The sequence below is a fragment of the Diabrotica virgifera genome, chromosome 3 (assembly GCF_917563875.1).
Source record: "Diabrotica virgifera virgifera chromosome 3, PGI_DIABVI_V3a".
In the NCBI taxonomy this organism is placed as follows: Eukaryota; Metazoa; Arthropoda; class Insecta; order Coleoptera; family Chrysomelidae; genus Diabrotica; species Diabrotica virgifera.
Genome location: NC_065445.1, coordinates 44,821,733 through 44,840,228, shown reverse-complemented (window position 1 = coordinate 44,840,228; position 18,496 = coordinate 44,821,733). Strand labels below are relative to the sequence as shown.

General features: G+C 33.1%; 1 protein-coding gene across 5 annotated transcripts in view; it reads left to right on the top strand.

Annotated features, from left to right (window-relative positions):
• The window catches only part of LOC114342894 (solute carrier family 41 member 1), a 348,268-nt gene that overhangs the window by 234,127 nt on the left and 95,645 nt on the right, over positions 1 to 18,496 (top strand). For all 5 annotated transcript variants that reach the window (XR_007696712.1, XM_050645087.1, XM_028293724.2 and 2 more), the window contains 4 exons: positions 2,690 to 2,834; positions 3,615 to 3,761; positions 8,109 to 8,259; positions 16,913 to 17,118. Coding sequence is in view for 4 of the 5 variants with exons in the window: in XM_050645087.1 (XP_050501044.1) it covers positions 2,690 to 2,834; positions 3,615 to 3,761; positions 8,109 to 8,259; positions 16,913 to 17,118 (649 nt within the window). In the remaining variant the exon portion in view is untranslated. The remainder of the gene's footprint in view (positions 1 to 2,689; positions 2,835 to 3,614; positions 3,762 to 8,108; positions 8,260 to 16,912; positions 17,119 to 18,496) is intronic.

The following is an 18,496-nucleotide window of genomic DNA, read 5'->3' as shown; positions in this document are numbered from 1 at the left end:
TATTGGAATTAAGAAGCTTCTATTCTGGTAGACGGCAACGAAACAGACAAAATTTTCCTTCAAAGAAGTGTCAGACAAGGTTGTATGTTATTGCCAACTTTGGTTATTTTGTACTCCGAAATAATATTCGACGAACTTAGAAAGGCAATGTGGAGTTCGAATTGGGGGAGAAACTATTAATATCACCTATGCAGATGTAACACCGATTATGGCTGAAAGTATCGAAGATCTTTAATTCCTTATAGATCGAGTCACTAGGGAATGTACCAATACGTAGACTTGGCATAAACACATCAAAGACAAAAATAGTTGTGGTTAGTAAACAAGACGATAGCATTATGCAATTTATTGTCAACATTGAGCCTCTTACAAAAGTTAAATATTTTATATACCTAGAATGTTAGATAAACGAGACACTAAATCCTGATGAAGAAATTAGAACTCGTATAGAAATTGCAAGAGGGGCATTTATGAAACTTAGATCTAGACTGTGCAATTCTCAGCTAAACATAATATAACTAACAATCAAGCTCCTAATATCTCAAGAATCTCAGACATTGCGACTGAATATTCTACTGGAAACAATATCTTTCCATATGTTGGTTTAAATAAAGATTTTTAGTTACATCAAGCAGAAGTGCTCTAAAGTAAAAAATTAGAAAGATATGGGAAAACTAACCTACAAGAAGAAAAATAAACGAATAGAAAATATTAGCCATGTATGATAGACCAAATATGGGACAATTTATGTTAATAATGCACAATTTAAACAGTATTAAATAAGTTAGTTATATGATAGAATTATAGTTATTTATGATATAAGTGTTAAAAGTAGACGTTTAAGGCACGCATGTGAAAGTTTGCAGAATGAGCGATAGCGAGTTCTGCAATTCACATAAGTGCCTTAAAAATGTACTTTTTAATACGCATATTATACAATATTTTTTCTACAAACGTAATTACAGGGCAATATCTTCAAAAACTTTTACTTGAACTTGACTGACATTCCATTTTTATATTTTTTTGACATTACATCAAAATTGTCTATACGGTCAATACGCACTGCAGTGCCTTAAGAGGAAACAGTAGCGATCAACAGGTAGCAGAAACGCGTTCCAAGATTGCGGCTGTAATTTTGAATATTTTTTCGAGATATTTGGCACACGTATTCGTAATATAACAAAGAATGGCGGTACAGAGCCCAATTTGAAAAATATATTAATATGTGGAAGTTACTCTGTAATTAAATACAATATTAAAAAAACGAGCCTGTACCGCCATTAAGAAGAACAAAAAAATACACTTTCTTCAAATAAACTTTTTTATCCGATGCCTAGATTTTGTGTTATTTTGGAACTACTAAAATTTTTTATTTCATTAGTAGTTCCAAAATGACACAAAATCTAGGCATCGGATAAAAAAGTTTATTTGAAGAAACTGTATTTTTTTGTTCTTCTTAATGGCGGTACAGGCTCGTTTTTTTTATATTGTATTTAAATACAGAGTAATTTCCACATATTAATATATTTTTCAAATTGGGCTCTGTACCGCCATTCTTTATTATATTACGAATACGTGTGCTAAATATCTCGAAAAAATATTCAAAATTACAGCCGCAATATTGGAACGCGTTTTGGCTACCTGTTGATCGCTACTGTTTCACCTTAAAAATATTATTTCTACGAGCGTGCAAAAATGTCTACTTTCGCGCACGCATTTTAGTTTGGAAAGTTTCACTTTTCCGCACGCGTGTTACTTTTCCGCACGCGTGTTACTTTTCCGCACGCCGTTTTTAATTTTCCGCACGCGTGTTAATTTAGATATGTTAATATGGCCTTAAAGTAATTATAATACATGCAATAAACTAATATTTAGATATTATTTACTAATTTATTTCAAATATATCTTATTGTGTTCCTGTTTTAATGAAATTAACGTGACAATTCGATGAAATAAAATTATTTTGACATAATATTCGAAAGTCAAATCGGTAGAAAATAACAGTCGTTTTGAATCATCGTCATGGAAACCAAGATCGTCGTAATGTTAACTAATTATATTGAAAGTTTGGTTTTGACAACCTTGTCAAATAATTAATTTGTGTATGTATTTTCATATTAATTAAATTAATTGATTAAGATTTGGTAATTTTTTAAAGACTCTTAGAAAAAATATTGTTCCTAACTTTTGCAGAAAGTCTCTTTTCCGCACTCAACTACTTGCCGAACTCCCGCTTCGCGTCGTTCGGCAAACTGCAGTCGCGTGCGGAAAAGAATGACTTTCTGCAATTGTTAGGAAAATAACTATTAAAGCACTAGTGCCTTAAAGTAGCATTTTTACCGCTCGTATGGAGTGCAAAAAATTTCATTTTTAACACGGTTGTAGAAAAAGATATTTAATTTTAATTTAATAATATTTTGCTTCGTAGCTTTTTTTATGTTAATTAACTGCAAATTTCTGTTTCATTTTTCCTTTTTTTTTTCATGTTTCACTTTTTTGCGCTGTTTTATTTGTATCTTTTTTATTGTAACAGCGTAATTTTTAATTTCGTAATTTTACTTTTGGTTTTCTCATAATTCTTCTTAAAATAATTCAAACTGGAAATGATTTGTACTTATCAGTGATATATGCGTATACAAAATGTATCCATTAGACTATTTTTTATATTCTAAATTGATATGTCTTTCAGATTCAAGCTATAGTAGCTTCATGTATAGTGTCGGTGTTCGCGACTTCAGCATCTGCACTAATAAATGGAAACTTTCAATGGATACATACTCTGCTGTTAGCTACAGCAAGTACCCTAACGGCAACGATGTCTTGTTTTATTTTAGGTAAGAACTAAATGATAAAACTTTTTTTTTATATAGTTCATTTCACGGATTTTCCGATGAGTAAAATCATACTCGAGGAACATTTAAAATTTCACCTGTGTCAGGTCAGATCAACGAAAGGGACCGTTCCAGTATTACGTAACGCAGGTGGGTGGAGGTCAAAAATCTTCAAAAATTGCGTTACTTAATAGTTAAACGCCCATTACAGTGCGTTACGTAGGGGGAGGGGCGGTAAAAAATCGTCAAAAATCGCGTTACGTAATACTTGAACGCTCCCCAAGTTACAATTTTAAACTAGGACGTTTTGGTTTTTAAGAAAGTGATATACCTAGTTTGAAATAATTGTTCGAGTTTTTTATTATTTTAAATGAAAGTACATATATAACTTCAAGAATCTCTCTGAAAATTTCAGATTGATCGAAGCAAAATTACCGAAAATACAGTATATTGAATATTTGACTCGCTTTGCAGCAACTTCGCGCCAGATCACTTGAGCTTAGTGAGAAGTGTTTAACAGCTGTCCCCTTTCATTTCTTAAATTCCTCCGCGATTTAAAAACATATTCCGATCTGCATCACTTTACGGATTGACAAACAAAAAAGAAATTACAAACTTGAACATAAGCTTATACTAACCGCTTACACACTAAACTAATAAAATTGCATCCTTTAAAATATTCAATAATTACTAAATGTAACTTTTCAATGGACTACATTTTACTGCTTTTTATTAAGTATCATCATTAAATATTAATTAATTTTTTTTTATTTTTTATTTCAGATATTTTACTCGTAACTGTGATCGTAATATCGCACAAAATAAAATTGAATCCTGACAACTTAGCAACACCCTTAGCAGCAAGCGTCGGAGACTTGGTTTCTCTGATTGTTTTGTCCTCGTGGGCTCGATTATTGTATACCATACATGGTAAATATTATTTTAATATAATTTATTGCATAATTGTTTTTAAAAGTAAGTTGAAATATAGAGAAATAAGAAAAAATAATTCTGAAAAATCTCTTGGAACCACTTTCTGGTAACATCCTTAACCTCTGCCTTTTACAATTTACAAGCAAGAAGACGACAAATAAAGAAGACGAAAAGAAATGTACAACATGCAGGCACGTTCCGTCTATTCGTCTAGGAAAAATTCCAACGAACACCCACAGTCTTTCTATTGGGGAATCATCTTTCGCCGTTTTTACTACTCCATTTGGTGTCATTTGGCGTATCTGGTCGTTCCAATCTACTCTTCTGTTTCTTATTCAGTTATTAATGTTCTCCAGCCTGCACCTCCGTCATATATTTGTACTTCGAACTCTGTCCCATAGTCTCTTACCATCAATTTTTTCGAAGGGTTTTCATCTCTACTGTTGAAACGAAATAGTCATCTAAGATAGCCATCGTTACACCCTTAGCTTAGCTCAGTCACTCAGGTGTGTGTTCGTCTCGTCCTAATCTTAGATATGAACTCTGAAAATTTAGAATGGAAGCAAACATAACAGTATTTTTAACTAATCATGTTTATTGTTCATAAAGATATAATAAAAATATGACTTAGTAAATTGCATTAACAAATATATTCAAATCCTTGCCAAAAACCAACAATTCTGGACTATACTTATGGCTTTTGGTAGCTGGTATTTGATGGTAACTTCCTGATGTCGAATGGTACTGCTGTAGACTTCTCTTGACCTGGGCAGATGTTGTGGCCCTAGGTCAGTGCAGCGAAAGATGTTGAGTGTTGCTACAGATGGTGGTTGTTGTTGTCTGGATGCATCCTACTGTCTTGGCCTTAACGTGTCCATCACCGGTGACGAAGGCAGGTGGCTCCCGAAGGGAGAAAAGGTTGATCTCTTTCCAAAAAACTGTAACAGTAAAACACATATCAACAATTCCGTCTGCCATTCTAATCGTCAGAAAGAGCAGCAGATGACAAGAATAAATTAAATGAAATTTAGATGAGGAGAATAGTTAAAATTTGATTACTAAACGTGCATATAGTAAATTACAAAGATGTATTTAAAACTAAAATATCAGAACACATGTTCTGACATTGAGATTAGGTTAGATATAAAAAAACATTAGAAGAACTGTTAGATAGAGAAATATAATTAATATAATAAGAATAAGAACTAACCCCAAGAGAATGAAAGTCTGGAAATAGATAGTGCCTTATGGGCCCATCCCTTTAAATAGATTTATTTTTCCCTTCCATTTTGATTTTGTGTCAGCGAGTAGGGATGAAGTGTCACTTTCATGACAGTGCGACGTGGGCAGTGGCGGGCATGTTCCGTATTGAAAAACAGATACTTACAGAGTAAGAATGTATGGGGTACGTTCAGTATGTTCAGTTGATGATTTAAATAAAAAGGGATATATTAAATAGAAGATAAAACAACAAGAGGATAATAAAAGAGGGCGCCAACGAGTTTTTAACGAAGAAAACTGGTAAAACAAATAGAAGAAAATTATTGTTAATGAAATATTAAAGAAAATAAAATAAAATAATTATTTAAAAATAAAATGTCAACGGTGTGACGTTTGTAACGTTACACTGTTTCTAGAAATCGTTTGGTCCTCTTTGAACTAGGTCGGGCTTTTGCCGCGCATGTCAATATTGGCCTGATGACTGTTTTGTGAATTCTGCCTTGAATTTCTTGTAAAAGATACAATATGCGGCTCTCTTTGCTTTATTCACTTGCTCTTCCACTTCTGTTTCGAACTTCCCGTGGTGATTCCTAGATATTTAAATTTTGTCACTTGTTCTAAAATCTGACCATCCAGCTCTAATTTACATCTTAGTAAATTTGCTGTTATAAACATGCATTTTGTCTGTTTTTAGGAAAATTAACATGTTCAATTTTTTGGCAGTTATGTTGGATTAGAGCAGCATAATATGTACGTTGTAAATCATTTTCAGATATTAGTATTGTATTGTCTGCATAGCAGAATATTTTAATTTGTTTTTCTTCCATTTGGAATCCCTTTTTAGTTCTTACTTTTTTTACTATTTCATCCATGATCAAAATACAGGACTCAGGGAATCTCCTGTGTTATCCCATTGCCAAATTAACTTGTAAGTGTCTGCATATGCAGTGGTTTTCGCGAATGGGTTAGCTAGTTCAAGAGGAACCACTCTTGCGTACAATAAATGGATAACGTCGATACAAGTAATGGATAACCCTGTCAAATGCCTTCTTCAGGCCCACGAAACATAAATATGCCGGTTTGTTTTATTCTAATGATTTCTCTTGAACTGGCCTCATTATAAATATAGCGTCGGTGCATGATTTACCTGACCTAACACCTTGTTCTTCTGCTAATATAATTATTTCATTCAGTTTGCTTGTTATCACTTTGGTAGTTAAATGTAATTAAACAGGAACCTGTTCATTAATTCTGCCATCCTTTGACCGATATTACATTTATTTTTCAGATTTTGTGAATGAAGATATAATAATGATATATATTGTTATGATCTGCTTTCTCTTACTTTTTTAATAATTAGTATTATTTAAATAATTAGTCAATTGTCGCAAATAATACATAAAAATTAAGAAAAATCTCATGGTGCCTTTTTATCATACAAAAAAAAAATAACTAAATTATCTTAGGTTATACTTATCCTTTCTCGTGGTTTTCGTATCTCTTAGTTGATCCTTATCGGGATAAAATAGGAAAAGGAAATAAATAGAAATACCATAAATAAGCACATACAAATATCTTTTATTATCAAAAGCAATACAGTGGAACCTCGATAAGTCGGCCCCCGATAACCCGGAAGTCCGGCTAACCCGGTCCGATTTTCATCGGACAAACATTTCAAGGATAAAAATGTATGTATTATGTTAAAACATTTTATTTGCAGCAGCTTCTGGAATGTCTTAAAAATATCGAATTTCATTGATAAAACTTCCCTTCAATCATAATATAATATTTGAGAGATAATGGGTATCTGTGATATAACGGACTTTATCTATAAGTATATCGTATTTGATTAATTTTTACCATGCTCTCCGGCTAACCCGGATTTTAGATAAGCCGGATCAGCCGCGGTCCCGATTAATCCGAGTTATCGAGGTTCCGCTGTACTCTGAAAATCTATCAATTAAATCCTGTGGGCATAACTGTCCCAATGAAACTCTTACCACATAAATTAATTTTAATTCAACAAATATTTATCGGTTTGTTCTTGATAACATTGATAAAACAAACTAAACAAACAAATTTAGGTATTCGCAAAACTACTTATACTTCCTATTACATTTTTGAAATATTGGAATCTTAGCTCATATGCTTTTACTCAAAAAAAAATTAACTTCTGAACATAAAGAAAATCTATCACATAAATTATTGACTGACCTTTTGATTCACACACAATGATGTCTCCTCTTGACCCAAACAGCTCTTCCTTGTTGATTATGTTAGGCTACCCATCAAAGCCCTCTCCGTTCTCAGCATCAATCCAGCAGCATACCAGCAACTAATTCTCCAAAACACGAGCCAGGCCTCTTTTAACCAGTACTCGTTAAAAAAACTCCAAAATTCTCTCCTCTCTTTGTCAAAATAATATTCTCTCCCTTGGAATTTACAGAATCAAAGAGGTATTTCTTCTCAATTTGATCTGTCTCTCGTTCCACTTTTCATCTACACTCTTCACTATCTAACAACCACCGTACACGGTACTTGCTTCTGAACTGTTCACGAAAACTTTAACTGCTCTTCTCCGATGCCGGTCACATAATAATCTTCTTTTCCAAACTATTTGAACATTCAACCTTCTCTCATCCCCATTCCAAATTGCTAAGCCAATCAGAAACATTTCTCTCTCTCCATTCCTCTTTTTTCATTCGAAAAACCCATGCATCCTTCCAAACAAATACTTCTACTCATGATAATTACTTTTCGGGAATTCTACAAATTTACTTGGGGCTTAAACAAAGAGCCTTAAAATTCCATCTTTCTCTACATTCCTTTTCTAAATATAATAATTACCTGTGGCTTTTTGGCCTCGCCCGTAACAAAGCAACCGTTTTAAAATTATAATACCGAAACAAATTGTCTATTCACATCACTTTATTTACTAATGTCTTTAATTCTTCAGGGAAAAACTCATTAAGGATAAATCCACTGCTTAAAACTAACTTATATGTTACAAATCAATATACAGGGTGAATCAAATTTATGTGCCCGCGTTATATTTTAAAAAATAAAGTTTTTATTCTATCTTTAATTGACAAAATGATACACAATAATATATATTATTTTTAGATAAGTATCCATGGCTTATGGGATTAATATTAGGAGGATATATTTTAGTACTCCTACCGCTCTGGATATACATCGTTAAGCGCAATGAATATACCAGAACTATCTTAACTCAAGGATGGACTCCAGTTATTACTGCTTTATTTATAAGTGGGTATGTATTAGCTTCCAATAAGCTGTAAAGCTTTGGTCTTTTAAAATATGAAAATGTATAAAATTTTTATCGTTGCAATGCGAAGGCAAAATTGTCTTATTTTTCACTTAGTACAGAGAGCGTAAACCAGCACTCTAAATCGACGATTTTCGCCTCTTGTTGGAGGCATCATCAGAGAGACGTAGGTTTGCTGTTCTCTGCCCCAAGTAACGAACCTCCGAGAGTTAGTCCTCGCACTGCAACTGACGTTATGGAGTAGGTACCTAGCGACATCTGCTAAAGGAAAGTCAAAACCCTTTGTACTAAGTGAACAATAAGACAGTTTTGTCTTCGAATTGCAACTGAATAAAAATGGTATACATTTTTACTTTATATTAGTATTACTCCTATAGAGTAGCTAGGTCCATTTTCCGTTGGAATTTACCAAGCTGTAAACGGGGTTGTGAATTGCAACTTTTAGAATTCTTGTCTTCATTGCAGCATCCATCTAGCTTGCAATTTTTACAAGCCATGAAGGTGCAAGCCATTTGATTGTGTAAGCTGGATAAATCTGTGGTCAATTTTAATAAAAATGGGCGCACCAATGCACCTGGTGACATTTATTAAAAATCTGTACCAGTTTAATATAGCGACATACGACTACATCAGAAGTTCTCAAACCAATTAAAGACCGAGAGTGGTGTTAGTCAAGGATGCGTGTTGTCACCTGACTTATTTAACATTTATGGTGAACATGTCATGAGGATGGTTTTAGAAGGATGGGCCGGTAGAGTAACAGTAGCTGGTAGGAAAATCTCCAATTTAAAATTTGCTGATGGCACTACACTTATAGCAGCAAATGAGCGAGAAATGTTTGATTTTCTGCGAAGAGTTGAGTACGAAAGCAATAAAGTTGGTCTGAAAATCAATAAAGCTAAGACAAAAATAATGGTGGTCGACAGATTTGACACTATTCAACTGACTAACATATTACAGGAATACCAGATATTAAACACATTTGCCTATCTCTGGTCTAGTATAACTAACGATAGTAACTGTGAAGCAGAAGTTCGAACTAAAGTTTGGAAAGACAGATCTATCTCTCAAAATATCATGATGAGACTGGTGAATGCCCTTGTATTCTCAATATTTCTATACGAAGCAAAACTTGGACTCTTCGCGCGTGCGAGCGCCAAAAAATTGATGCCTTTGAGATGTGGTGCTGGAGAAGAATGCTGCGCATACTTTGGACCGCTCATAGGACAAACGTTTCCATTCTAAACCAACCAACCAATCAATATTAAAAAAAGGCTGTCCACAATATGCCTGCAACGAATTCTGCAATTCTTTAGTCACGTGGTTCGCAGAGGTGACGACAGTTTGGAGAGATTAATTGTTTCTGGAAACGTTCCGGGGAGAAGATCAAGAGGACGATCACCAACTAAATGTTCTAACCAAATAAAGCATTCAGCTGGAAACTCATTCTGCGAAGCTCTTAGAGCAGCTGAAAATAGAGACCAATGGAGAAAAATTGTTAGGAATATTGGAAGAAATCACGATCCTCAGAAATGGGGAAACGACAGGAGAGAGAGAGATGGAGGTGTCACCAGGAAAACGGTCCAATAAGTTTTTCAATTAAATATATTTTAAAAATATTTTTAACTACTTTTATTATTTTGAAAAACTTTAAATTTGGTCTTTTAATTTTAACATTTCTTCAATTGGTAAAATGACGGCTGCCTCTTTAAAGAAAAAGTGGATAACAAGTATCTATATACCAACAATAACGGATACAAAAAGGTGAAAAACAAGACTAAATCATGCACTATACATACGCAACACAAAATACACAAAATACAATTTTACAATTTATAAATCAAAAACTCATAATTTACACATTTTCGGCGCTCAGCCGTCGCGTCGAGGAAAACAAAATTTATTTTGCTAATTCGGCGGCTGAGTGAACGAGCAAACACAGTCCAGATAGCGAGAAACCCACTTAGGTCGGTGCCTTGATGCCCGGAATACACATTTTTTAGGACACACGTCGAAAGTCAAGTAATAAATTAACCAAGTAATTAATAGAAAGAAAAGTTCTTCTAGTTATCCCTAAAATCAGGTGGCTTAACCACATGAGGTAATGGGATAAGACAGAGGAGGTCCCTTTAGCCAGGGTATCCAAAGTAACGTTAAGTACGGTATGCGCCAAAACAAAGGACACTGAAATCAGGAAGCCTGCGAAATATAATCGCGTCATATGAAACAAGTGACAATAGTTGTCATGGTATTTTTAAACAATATTTATTCTAACAAACTGTCAAAAAGATTCAAAATGGTACTTACAACGCAAGAAAAAATATTTATTATTGAGTATTATTTCCGCTCATACGGGAATGGATGATCAAATGGACCTAGTTTGATGCTAAATTTTTATCAACTTTGATACAAATCTAACAACTCTTAATGCTTACGTATGGGGTACGTTGAAACAAGCCGTTTTTACAGAAAACCCACCGGCAATTATTGATGAACTCCATGAAAAAATTTTGACTTTTTCAGAATAATGCAGCAGCCTATTTTTAATAACATGCTAAGCAATCTTGTTAAGCGTTATGAGTACTGTTTGGAACGCAATGGCGAGTACTTTGAACACATTTTGTATAGAAGCAAAACTTAAAATTCGCATTATTTGAAATGTTGCTATTTAATTTTTCATGTTTAATAAAGCTTTAATTTTTCAGTGTCGTTTGTTTTGGCGCATAATGTACAATTCCCCCTCATTCGGTGTGTCCTTCGATAGAGAGGAGTGTTGGTATAGCTTGGGGGTCAGTAGGTACCACTCCATTACGGAGTGTGACCGGTTTGATCTTCGGATCGGTTCACTGTTCCATTAGAACACACATATATCCCCAGTGGCTGGAGTTGTACGAGTATGTGTGTGTGCATAATTTCCGAACACTACCAAACACAAAATCGCATAACACATATAGTACGGGATCCGAATATAGGTCGACATGTACCTATCTGCTTTCCGGATAAAACATTTTTTTATTAAATTTCATACATAGATAAATATTTCTAGCATGGGTTGCGTATCAAAATCGTGTCATAGCTATCTTTAAGCGGGGGCGTAGGGGTTGAAATCAATATTTCAAGCACATTATTTTTGAAAGTGTGGTAGAATTGGTTTATATTTAAATTAAATATATTCAGTACAATTCATAGATTATTCAAGAAAAAATTTAAGAAAAAATATTAAAAAATAAGCCAACGGTGGCAAATTTTTAAAGACACCTTTCAAAAAACAATGAATTTTGCGGTGGACATCAGAACTCATCATTGGAGCATGGTAAACGAAAGATTCAGAAATATTTTTTTAGCTTATGAGTTTCTCAAGGAAACGCTGTCAAGTTTTTTAGTTTTATCGAATTATGACTTTTTGATATCACTCAAAATCAAAACAACGATTTTTTTGCAAAAAGGGTAAAAATCGACATACTTATTGTAGTTAAACAAAAAATAAGCACAAAACAAAAAATATCTCGAGAGCGTCACCTCAAGTAATGGCTAAAGAAAATATATACTAAATCCAGGTGGGTTGGTCAAATAGTTTTTGAGTTACAATGTCTAAAGCCTTTTAAAAAAGCAATTTTGAGAGAAACGCGTTTAAAGTATTGTCAACTTTTATTTCCAATTTCTTTTTGTCTGTCAAATTGTAAAGTAATGCACACCGGAATATGTTTTTGAATCGCGGAATAATTTACAAAAAAAAATGAGAACAGCTGTTGACCGTTTCTCACTACGCACAAGCGAGCTGGCGCGAGCTTGCTGCAAAGCGAGTCGAAGGTAGGGAGATAGGAAAAGAGTGTTGAATATCCCTACCTTCGACTCGCTTTGCAGCAGGTTCGCGCCAGCACGCTTGAACGTATTGAACAACGGTCAACAACTGTTCTCATTTTCTTTTGTAAATTACTCCGCGGTTCAAAAATATATTTCGGTGTGCATCATTTAACGATTTGATAGACAAAAAAGAAATTGAAAATAAAAATTTACAATACTTTAAAGGCTTTTCCTCAAAACTGCTTTTTTAAAAGGCTGTAGACCTAACTCAGAAACTACTTGACCGACCCACCTGGAATTTTGTATATATTTTCTTTAGATATTTCTTGAGGTATCGCTGTCGGGATATACTTTTATGCTTCTTTTTTGTTTAGCAATAATAAATATTTTGATTTTCAACTTTTTTTGCAAAAAAAATTCGTTGTTTTTGACTACTGAGTGATATTAAAAACTCTAAAAGTCGACAAAACTAAAAAAAGCCTGAAGATGCTCTAGGAGCGAAAGTACTTGAGCAAGATTAAATTAAATTCAGTGCTCGATATCTGCCTTTCACTTTGTAAAATATTTTTAGGTAGAAATATATGTAATAGGGAACTTTCACATTTTTTTTTGTTACATAATAATGTTCAGTTTTGTTTAAAAATGAGATTTCCAAAATTTCACGCTTCAAAAACTCGTAATAACTTAGAAATACATATTTAAAGTCTTCTGCGGTATAACACAAATCACCAACTTTTGTTATTTGGGTGCAAACTTAAATGAACAGTGGGACCAATCGACGTAAATTAAGATAAGGATCGAGAAGGCAAGATCAGCCTTCGTCAAAATGAAAAAAATCTTTAACAGCCACGATATAAAATTGGAAATAAAAATTCGTTTACTAAAGTGCTACGTATTCTCCGTTCTTTTATATGGCGTGGAGTCATGGACCTTAACTGAAGCATCACTGAAGAGACTCGAAGCATTTGAGATGTGGTGCTATAGATGCATTTTGAGGATTTCCTGGATAGACAGAGTTACCAACGAAGAAGTTCTACATAGAATGGGTAAAGAGCGCGAACTAGTCGTAACCATAAAACGTCGCAAACTGGAATACCTGGGCCATGTAATGCGCAATGAACAACGATATGACCTACTTCGGACCATACTTCAAGGTAAAGTGCATGGGAAAAGAGGTCCAGGACGAAGAAGAATATCCTGGCTGCATAACCTGCGAAAATGGTTTAACTTAACCACTACCGGACTTTTCAGGGCAGCAGTCAACAAAGTCAGAATAGCCATGTTAGTGTCCAACATCCGTAACGGATAGGCACCATAAGAAGAAGAAGCGGTATAAAATAGTTCATACGACCCGTGACGTCAGATAGTTTTATTATACACATTACATTAGTTATTATTATGGGTATATTTCGCTGTGTCTAGGTACACTCTAACGTGTACGAAATAAAAAAGTTAGGTACACGCGAATTAAACTTGATCAAGCCAGTGACTTCATTATTTAACGTGCGCAGTGACTGTATATTTTGGTACATGCTATTTTGATATGTTTAGTGTTTGTTTGATAGAAAAATAATTGTTAAGGGAAGGGAAGCAGAACTATTTAGATGTTTCAAACTTAATTGTAATAAATCAATGTATATAGGGTGAGGCAGATAACTGGCCTATTAGAAATATCTCGAGAACTAAAGGCAACAGAATCATGCAAATTGGAATAAATTTTATTATACCGGAAGTTGCTTATAACTTGGTTTTTTTTAAATAGGACACCCTGTATATTTTTACATTTTTGGATTTTCCTCAATATCTTCTTTCTTAAAAGGTGAAATTTTGTAATATTATACAGGGTATTTTAAAAGATATTTACGTTTTGTTATTAATTTCGTAGCAAAATTCACACCCTGTAGAATTGTAATAGTTTGACATTAAAAACTCTGCTTGCGTTCAAGTGATTTTTAATATAGTCTATTATTGTTAAGAATCATTAGTATAGCTAATTTTGAAATTTTAGTATACAGGGTTGGTCGAAAATCGGAATCAATATTTTCTGAATTTTCTTAAATAGAACACCCTGTATTTTAGTATTGTAATGAAATGATATTTCATAGTACTTTTTTATTTTATAAGTATTCCCTATACCTAACTGTTTTAATTTGTGAGTTATTGGTGATTCAATCTAAATATTAATTGCAACAAAAAATACGTAAAATTTTATTAGGTTGGCCGTGAAAATATTCAATCACAAATAATTTTTCAGAAATAAATACATATTAATCCAAACTGATCCTTAAAATTACCAATAATGGTTTAGCTATCAAAATACCTACGTAGTTAAGATGGTTGGTCCGACTAACAATTAAGCACAAATTAAAGCAGTTAGGTAGAGAGAATGCTTAAGAAATAAAAAAGTACCATAAAATATTTCATTACAATACTAAAATACAGGGTGTTCCATTTAAGAAAACTCAGAAAATACTCATTCCGAGTTTCGACCAACCCTGTATACTAAAATTAAAAATTTAGCTATACTAATGATTATTAACAATAGTAGACTATATTAAAAATCATTTGAACGTAAGTAGAGTTTTAGTTGTCAAACTACTACAATTCTACAGGGTGTGAATATTGCTACGAAATTAATAAAAAAACGTAATTATCTTTTAAAATACCCTATATAACATTACAAATCCTCATATTTTAAGAAAGAAGACATCGAATAGAACCAAAAATTTAAAAATATATAGGGTGTCCTATTTAAAAAAACGAAGTTATAAGCAATTTCCGGTATAACCGGAAGTTGCAAGGAGATGAAAATATTTTCATTTAATAGATCATCCTTCAAAACTCATTTATTCCAATTTTCATGATTATGTTGCCTTTAGTTCTCGAGATATTTCTAATAGGCCGGTTATCTGCCTCACCCTGTATATAAAAGTATATATTTAGGTTAGCAAAATAAATATATGTATTTAGTTGATATGACACGTACAAAATATTGCTAAAATAATTTTTATACGTAAGTTAATTATTATAATCAACTATTCTAAATGGGAAATAAGCCACAATTTAACTAAAAAAATGATTTTATTAACGTTTCGACGTCCAAATCGGATGTCATTGTCAAAATACAAAAATTAGTCAGATTAGATAAATTATTAGAAAAATTTTTTACTAAGCAACACCATTTTTGTTTAATTTAATAATATTTTGTATTTTGAAAACGACGTCCGATTTAGACGTCGAAACGTTAATAAAATCATTTTTTGGTTAAATTGTGGCTTAGTTCCCATTTAGAATAGTTGATTACGAAAATGCCACAAGGATAATAGCTTCAGAACAAGCTAATTATTATTGTGAAAGCTTTAGGTCTTCTTTTTATTTTAATCTTTTACGGTAATACATACTATTTCATTTATAACTAAAAAAAATATATATTAATTTATAGTCTCTTATCTTTTTCGTACTGTTTTAAAATGTTCTTAAACTCATTAAAAGAACTAAATAATTGTCCACACTCCGTAGTTAATTTAAAAACAAACACTAAACCAATAAAAAAAGAATAGGTCTGGATCCCGCGTATGAAAAAAGAAGTTGATTAATAGCAAGCTGAAAATTTGTTAAGAGCTTAAGGGTGTTTAGTCGGACAAACTTTGATATATGGGAACACTGGAACAGGGGAAGTTTTAATTGTGGAACAGTTTAAAAATTTGGAACGGTCAGACCACGAAAACGTCACATGTATTTTGTCCGACAGAACTTCCAATTGATTTGTTACCCTTTGATTAAACTCTCATGCAAAAATTAGACTGCTATTTATCACGTCATAATTCCTGTCATTTGACATGTTCTACGTGTTCCACTCATTATCATGCCTATTTGGTGATAAATAGCAGCCTGATTTTTGCATGAGAGTTTAATGAAAGGGTAACAAATCAATTGGAAGTTCTGTCGGACAAAATACATGTGACGTTTTCGTGGTCTGACCGTTCCAAATTTTTAAACTGTTCCACAATTAAAACTTCCCCCGTTCCAGTGTTCCCATATATCAAAGTTTGTTCGACTAGACACCCTTAAGCTATTAACAAATTTTCAGCTTGCTATTAGTCAACTTTTTTTTCATACGCGGGATCCAGACCTATAAGAAATCACTGACACTCTAACTTTTTTATTTGCGTACACGGTAACGTATACCTAGACACAACCTTATATTTAGGTATATTCTTCTTCTCCTTCTTTAGTTTATTGGCCTCCACCTACTTGGGTATTTGGCAAGCTCATCGTCGTGGAATAAGTCAAAAATATTTATATTCTAATGATATTTATCGTATGTCATTGTAATAATATATACCAGTTTGTTAAAATTGTAGTTTTATACTATTTTTGAAGGAAAGGAACGAAGGTTTACTATTGAAAATAAAACCATTTTGTAAAAGTACGAATTTTTCTATGAATAGTTCAAACGATCAAAAACACTTGTAACGTCACATAAATGTATTTTCTACTGACGTTTATAACGTCTAATTTAAAATTCTGTTTACTTTATTGGAAAAATGTAAATGTAAAACCAAGTGACGTCACGAAGCGTTTTGGACCACCTGTTTTAATTTGAATCTTTAATCGTCTTTAGGGGCCAAACGAAAGTCAAACAAAACTTTTTTATCTTTGATACATGTTTTAAATTATGTTGTGTTGTGATTTATAACATTTTTTTCGAATTTAAAAATTTATGCAAGTTCCCTATTGTCAGTACAACCACACTGTGGTTAATCCGATATAAACATTTTACTTGACATGCCACAAGAAAACAGCTTCGGAACCTTATTATTATATTTTGCAGGACTGGTGGTTTAATATTAGATGTAGGTGTGGATTCGTTTAAAGGATACACTGTCTTTCAACCCATTATAAATGGAATAGGGGGTAATTTGGTATCAGTCCAAGTTAGTCGCACATCGACGATGCTCCACAAAACAGCAATTTTTGGTCAAATGCCATCAATAACAAAACAGTTAGTTTGGCCGTGGACGGCTTTAATTAAAGGAGGTAAGAGATTGAGCACATTCTACTTTACATAAATTTTTATGTCACTTTTTTAAATTCAAATATATTTAAAAAATTTGCTATAATATCTATCAATCTAATCAGCCCTAAACATCCATCCTTGGATAAAAGCCTCCTCCTCTTCCTTCTTTCATGCCTCTCTATCTTGGGCAGTTTGCATCCATTTTGACCCAGTGTTTCTTCAGGTCATCTGACCTTCGCATCTGCGACCTTCCTCTTTTTCGTTTGTGGTTCCGCGGTCTCCAATATATAATCCTCTTAGTCCATCTTTCATCCTTCTGCCGTAGGGTGTGTCCGGCGAAGTTCCATTTAAGCTGTGCTACTTGGGTTGAGACATTTTACATTTTTGTTTTGTTATAGATCCATTTGTTTCTTGTCCTGTCTGATAGCTTAATGTTCAGCATTTGTCTTTCCATGGATTTTTCTGTCTTTGCTATTTTTTCCATATTTTCCTTTGTAAACGTCCATGTCTAAAAGCCATATATGAGGACAGAGAGTATACTTTGGTATACATGGTACTATCTAATCATAACAAGAAGAAATTAGTCTAGAAGCAACAATGTGTAACCAATAAGATGTAAATTAACAATAAACGGCGACAGCATTGAAGTAATAGAGACAGGATCTAGGAATAAACTAACCACGGCCACAACAGAAAGATCAATGGAAACGGCAACGGAAAGAGCAATGAAAGCAATGTTAGGTATACGACTGTAAGATAAAAGGAGAAAGTAATTATCAGATGCCTCTTCATTCTTTTAAATGTGCTTCTGGTCTCTTCCATTCTGATTCGTATTCTTTGAGAGCTATCATTGTTTTCTTTAATGACGGTACCTAGGTATTTGAATTGTGTTACTCTTTCAATAGGCTGAATAAACAGTCTCCCATGATCAAACAAAAAATTTAAAAGAATTAAAAAGACTCATTGCAAAATATCATAAAAAACTTATATTATTTAAAAGATTAATTACTTAACATCCGCCATTGCACAGCAAAACTAAAATGCGTCAAATCTTGGCGTATGAGGGTTTTGGGTCTACCCCAAAATCCCGACAGCCAAAGGCCCGACGGCCAAAATCCCGACACGCCAGAACCCCGACACACCAAAATCCCGCCACGCCAGAATCCTGGACCCGCCAAAATCTGTTTTCTCTTATTTTTTATTACTAAACAAAAGTGTTTACAATTTAATATGAAATAATTTTCTAAATCAAATTTCTAACGTAGGTACCTGAAATAAATTATTTTTCTTTTTTGTCAATATATAGTTCAATATAAATATTAGATATTATAATCCAATCCTCAATTCAAGTTTACTTTCATATAATAGATAAATACATAGTAATAATTAGCACCCGTA